Source organism: Nannospalax galili, unplaced genomic scaffold, assembly GCF_000622305.1.
Source record: "Nannospalax galili isolate Female #2095 unplaced genomic scaffold, S.galili_v1.0 scaffold976, whole genome shotgun sequence".
Taxonomy (NCBI): Eukaryota; Metazoa; Chordata; class Mammalia; order Rodentia; family Spalacidae; genus Nannospalax; species Nannospalax galili.
This window is the reverse complement of record NW_008339381.1, coordinates 1,924,173-1,930,697: the sequence shown is the minus strand read 5'-3', so window position 1 is coordinate 1,930,697 and position 6,525 is coordinate 1,924,173. Positions and strand designations below refer to the sequence as shown.

Sequence of the window (6,525 nt, the reverse complement as noted above, 5' to 3'; positions counted from 1 at the left end):
TTTATTTATTATTTTTGTTTTATGTGTATGCGTGTATTGCTTGCATGTAGGTAAGTGCACCCATGTCATGCAGTGCCCACAGAGGACAGAAGAGGCTGTTGGATCCCTTGGGACTGGAGTTATGGACAGTTTAGCAGCCATGTGGGGTGCTGGGATTCGAACCCGGGTCTTCTGCAAGAACAACCAGTTTTCTTAACCACTGAGCCATCTCTCCAACCCCACTCTTACCTACTTTTTAGTAGGTTGCTAGTTTATCACCAAAGAAGAAGTGGAATTATTAGCCAAAGTGTATTTATTTTAGAAATGTTAATATCACCAGATCTCTTTCCAATTGGCTGTATTAGCATTCAACTACCAGTCTGTAAGTGGACCCCAATTACCCGCTACTTTGCCAGAATTTGATTCTAAGACTTTAAAACATTTTTTAGACAATCTGTAAGGTGCATCTCATTTTAATCTGCAGTTTTTTTATAGAACAAATTTTTGTTTAATTACATTTGTATTACATTTATGTATCTGTGCTTGTGGGGAGATGTCACAGCACATGGAGATGTCGTAGCACATAAGGAGCTCAGAGAACAACTTTTGAGAGTCAGTTTTCTCCTTCCACCATGTTGTTCCAGGGGATCAAATTCAGGCCATCAGGTTTGGAGGCAAGTGCCCTTACCTGCTGCGACTTGTTGGTGACCCAGAACAAGTTTTATGTGTCTTAACCAGCTGCATTTCTTCCTTGTTAAACTGTCAACAGTGCTAATCTTTTAAATGCTGTGTTTTTCTAGGCTGGCAAGGAAATGGGTATGAATGTCAAGATATAAATGAGTGTGATATAAACAATGGCGGCTGTTCAGTGGCTCCCCCTGTTCCGTGTCAGAACACACCTGGATCTTTTACCTGTGGAAACTGCCCAGCAGGTATGGCACCAGGTTTCCTGATATCATTACCAGAAACATGCCTGTCTGAGGCTCAGATCCCAAGCAGTAGACACTGCAAAGAGTATGCCATCAAAACAGAACCTTAAAACGTAAAACAGAATCTTGTGCTCACTTTAAAAGCACTTGGGAGGCCAAAGCAGGCGGATCTCTCCGAGTTCAAGGCCAGCCTGGTCTATATAGTGAGTTCCAGGCCAGTTGGGGCTACAGGGAGACCCTGACTCAAAAAAAAAAAAAGACTTCTAAGACAAGACACAGAATGGTGTAGGACTTTTAACTTGTAGACTTAGAATACATTATCATAATAACATAAAAAAGCAGTCGAAAACTATTTTAATAATAGCAAACTGGCTTTTATGAACTGTGAAATTGCCACCAAATAATACAGATTGGAAATTTTTTCTGAATCTTCAGCTCTATTTCCCCATTGTTACTACATATAGTTTATTAAAATGTTACACTCATGGGATATTTCACAGGTAAGATTCATAGACATGTACTATATATATTTTTTAGTTTCCTTTTTCTTTTAAAAGAAGTCATTACTACTGTTCTCTAATTTAAATTAAATTGCTAGCCAAGAAATTCAGAGTTATAAGCAATAAGCCAACCTATTTGTGTTCTAATAACATGAATCAATAGTATTTTAGACTTCTCTAATAATTTACCACCAAGAATATCAGCCACTGAAATTAAAACTTGTTTGACATTTTAAGACTCCTAATGGGCACACACACACACGCACACGTACACACACACACATGCACACACACACACACGCACACACACACTCGTTATAAACAGAGCATTGGTTATGAGCTCCCTTTACTAGTTCTTCTTTTTCCTCCTGATGGAGTTTTGTTTGTGGCATTTATATCTGCATCTTTTTGGATAGCAAGCTGTCTGCAGCATCTGGGCTCTGAGTCTCAGATGGGCACTGTCTTTCTCCCAGACTCTTGACACCATTTCTTACCCCCTGCCCCGCTTTGTTCAGGATACAGTGGTGATGGAAGAGTGTGCACTCTCCTGGACATCTGCTCCGTCAATAATGGAGGCTGTCACCCAGATGCATCCTGCTCCTCAACTCTAGGTAACGGCTCACCTCTCTTTGCCCTTGAGTGTTTTAATCAAATCTTTTAAATAATTCTACACCTTGAAAATAAAATATTCCTCCTTAAAATGCTTCCTTTTCTGATTCTCTAGCCCAGGCTAGCCTGGAAATCATACAGTCCTCCTGCCCCAACTCCCAAGTGCCGGTACCATAGGCATGAGCCACCCCTCCCAGCTGTCAAAATTCTTATTTTGAACTTCCAAACAAAAGCCAATCCACATTATAAACCCATACACATGAATTATTAAAATATGCAATAGGCTACACTCTTTCATGATATACTCTGATTTAGGAATTGACTCCCAAGGTAATTAAGCCAAATAATTAATTAATGACTTTATTCTAGTAGGCAGGGTGGAGAGAAGGAGGAGGCCAGGCCATGTCCCTTGAACAGCATTTCGTTTCAGTGCTGTTGGCTAACACTGTGTCCCATGGCCATGCCTGGCAGCAGAGGAGGGCTACGAGGTATTGAAAGTATTTCAAGTATCATGAATTCAGCTGAACAAGGAGTTTATGACTAAGGAGGGGACTGACTCTAGGGAGATCTAGACCCTGCAGGGTTTGCTGTGCTGCATGAAAGAGGACTCGTCTGTTAATACAGCGATGTATTTCTCTGAGAACTGTGGCGCATTGTATTTACTAACCCACAGAACTTGAAATAGTTATTTACCCAATATGACCATCATAGATACTATTCTTTTTCATCTTGGTCCATTTTAGAAGCAAAAAATTGTTGCCCATTATTTTTATCTGCACTTTTTTATTGCTAATGAATAATTTTCACATTTTTATCAACTAGTTTTTCGTTTGTTCCTATGCTTTGATCACTTGTTTTCTTACTCATTTGAAACTTTTCATTATGTTCTACAGATGGTGTCTTACCACCTGTCTCATGTTTTACAAGAGTTTTTTTCATGGCATGTTGCTTTCTTGATTTCATGTACGTATTTTCTATTTAGAAAATCAAATATGTTATAGCCCAAAATGAATCTTTTTCTCCTCTTAGAGTCATCTTGAGAAAAGTCTTTAACATCGAACTCTGCAATTAATCTAGTACATTTTCTCTGGCACTTTTGTATTTATTTTAAAACTACATCTTTAGTAGTTTTAGAATTTTTGTTAATTTATGGTATCAAATTGAAACCTAAATTATTTTTGTTCAGTTGAATAGCTGCAACTCACTTATTTAACATAGTCCTTACTATTTCAAAATTTCGTTTTTATTCTTAATAACATGTCTTTAATATGTAGGTACAAATAAGAGTATATACATATACACAGGCCTAGACATATAAATTCATATGCATCATACACACTGTGACCAAATGTTTATTAAGGATTTAACTGTATACTGATGTGATCTAGAGCAGAATTTCTTAAAGAAAACTAATTTCTCTCTCGGTTCTACCATATTCTTACTGCATGTCCAAGTCAAGACACTATTTGTGTTTCTGGTCTTCCTTCTGTGAAGTAACAGCACCATTTCATAGGGTTCTTGGGAGAATGAAATGAGTCCATATCGATAAAGTGTTTGAAACAGGTGCTACTATGAGGAGAACTCCGTTTTAGTATAGGAGACAGCTGTATCATTGGTGACATAAGCAGCACTTTACATACTTTTAACTTTATCTTCTTTATTGCGATCTCTAAACTCATTCAACAGGTAAAGTTGTAACGGTGTTGAGTTTCTTTAAGCCATTTTCTCCCAGTAAATATTTTTAGAGAAATAATTACTTAAAAGAACGTATCTCTATGCACCCATTTTTGTAGAAAGATACCTGTGTATTTTATTTTTTTAAATAAATGTTGTCCACGAAGGTCAGAAGAGGGTGTTGGATCCCCTGGAACTGGAGTTATGGACAGTTGTTAGCCACCATGTGGGTGCTGGGAATCAAACCCAGGTCCTCTGCAAGAACAGCCAGTGCTCTTAACTGCTGAGCCATCCCTCCAGTCCCCTCAATCATTACTTTTAATTTTATTTACTGATTTACTTTTTTTTTTTTTTTTTTGTTTTTTGGTCTTTGTGAGACAGGGTCTCACTGTAGTCCCAGCTGTCCTGGAACTCACTATGTAGACAAGCTGGCCTTGAACACACAGAGATCCGCCTGCCTCTGCCTCCCGAGTGCTAGGTTTATTTACTTTTATACTATGTGTTTGAGTTTTGTGCCTGTGTGTATGTAAGTGCACCCATGTTGTGCAGAAGAGGGTGTCAGATGCCCCTGGAACTGAAGTTATGTTATGGATGGTTAGCCGCCATGTGGGTGCTGGGACCCAAACCCTGGTCCTCTGCAAGAGCAGCCAGTATTCTTAACCCCTGAGTCATCTCTCCGGTCCCCAAGATTAATCAGTTTTTAATTCTTTGTGACCAAGTTCTTTCCCAGGCCTCTTAGATAATCGTTGCTTTAATTTTGTGCATGGCAGGTGAGGAGAGGTTAAGGATCGTGGGAGGAGCTTTGGTATTTCCATCCTGTTCGTTGTGTTACTGCATTGTTTTCAGCTGTGGTCTCATGGCAAACCCTTTAAAAACCTCAGATTCATTTTGCTTGAAGCTGGAAACACACAATCTGCATGTGCACAGCCTTGAATATGTGAAACTGCCCGTTTAGATGCTGCCCCTGGGGTGCACCTGGTAGCTTGCAGACAAAGCTTCTGTTGACTCTTTCCATTCAAGCCATGTGTCCTTAGGACAGTCTGTGTGCTTTATCGTTATCTGTAAGATGCAAAGTTATAGTAACGTCTGTTTATGGGGTTATCTAGAGGATTAAAGCACTCTTTCTATATCTGTAGATACATACGTATATATCATGCTTGCAACTATTGTCGTAAGACTCCTAATTTTACTAACAATCCCTCCCTGATGAGGAACTCCCATCTTCTTTTTGTGTTCTTGTCACTTGTATGTAGCTCAGGACCATCTGTTGTATGAGACAACAGCATTATTAACTCCTGTGTAAGACATTAGAAGCATTCAGTGTTTTTACTTTCTCCTTGCCTTGCATGCCCTTAGGAATATGTGAACATGACAGTGCTGGGTTCTTACTGCACTGCAGAGCTGAGATTCGTGCTGCTCTGCACCTGGGAGGATACCTGCGCTTACTGCTTCCTTTTTTGTTCGTAAACAGGTTCCTTGCCTCTTTGTATCTGTCCCCCAGGATATACAGGATATGGTTATGGACCAAATGGTTGTGCACAGCTCAGTAGTACTTGTTCAAGTGACCCGTGTGTAAATGGACAGTGCACAGTGAGTCTTCCTCTTCCTGGGGTGTGGAAAACTTGCAAATGATTTTAGTCTCAGTAGTATATTTTATGTGATTCATAAGTTTTAAGATAACAACTCAAGCTTTGTATTAAAGTCTCTAATTCTCAGACAACAGACAGGTAGTAACTTTAGTTTCTAGGAAAACCAATAAGCCAGTGAATTAATTTTTTATCAAAGTGGTTTTCAAAATAGTAAGTACAACGTACAATTGGATGGAAACAAATATGACTAGTTATACATAGCAACCGATAAATTTGTCTATTGGAAAATACATGGTGTGGCTCAACTCCGGTTAAATACAGATCTTTTGTTGTCATTTTATTGAGTTAGTTCTGTTGTATTGTTTGCCCATTTGTTTTATGGTATTATGTTTTCATTTCTCCTTAGGACACAGTCTCTGGTTATTTTTGTAAGTGTGAGCCAGGCTGGTCTGGAACCAACTGCACAGAAAACATTAATGAGTGTCTGAGCAGCCCCTGTTTGAACGGGGGGACCTGTGTTGATGGCATTAGTGGCTTCACTTGTGATTGCACAGGCTCCTGGACTGGCTATTACTGTCAGATCCCCCAGCAAGGTATGAGGGGTGCTTCTTGAACCAGAGATGCTCACAGCTTAGCAGTACCATTCTCCAGTGAGGTCTTTTGCATATTTGCCAGCTCAGCCTACTTTCCTCTCTCATTTAGATGCTGAGAACCCTTCCTCTCCTTGAAGGAAGGGCATAAATTCATAAGGTGGATCTTTGTTTCATTTTAAACCAGAGGACTTTTTTCTTCAGTATTGTTAGTGCTTACCGTGTTCATTATGTGTTTTCTGAGTGTAAAACATACTAAAGAATTGTCCTTTGCGTTTTCCTAAAGGAACACTTTCTGCATGGCAGCCATTAAATTTTCCCAAAATACCAAACTTTAATCACCACTCTCCTATTTGGTGACACACACTGGTTCCTCATTGCACAGTTAAATAGAGATTGGGATTGTTTTTCATTTTCTTGTATGACCAGCCTTCACTCTATCCATGTCACCTTTCCTCCAGCTGCCCAGAAATGCTTTCATTCAAGCCAGACAGATTTCTTTTGCCACCTGACCCCCGTGCCACTATATTTCCACTGTGTTCTTTTATTTGGGGTATTTCTCCTATGACCCTATATGCAAAATCCTCCTTCATTTCCTACCCAGATATCTGTTCCATATATATGTTTCAACTACGTATTGATATATATATATATA

General features: G+C 39.3%; 1 protein-coding gene across 1 annotated transcript in view; it reads left to right on the top strand.

Moving 5' to 3' along the window:
* Positions 1 to 6,525, top strand: part of Cubn (cubilin) — a 291,759-nt gene that overhangs the window by 15,564 nt on the left and 269,670 nt on the right. Inside the window, exons 9-12 of the mRNA XM_008833899.3 lie at positions 780 to 911; positions 1,924 to 2,019; positions 5,163 to 5,281; positions 5,687 to 5,873. Coding sequence (XP_008832121.1) covers positions 780 to 911; positions 1,924 to 2,019; positions 5,163 to 5,281; positions 5,687 to 5,873 — 534 coding nt within the window. The remainder of the gene's footprint in view (positions 1 to 779; positions 912 to 1,923; positions 2,020 to 5,162; positions 5,282 to 5,686; positions 5,874 to 6,525) is intronic.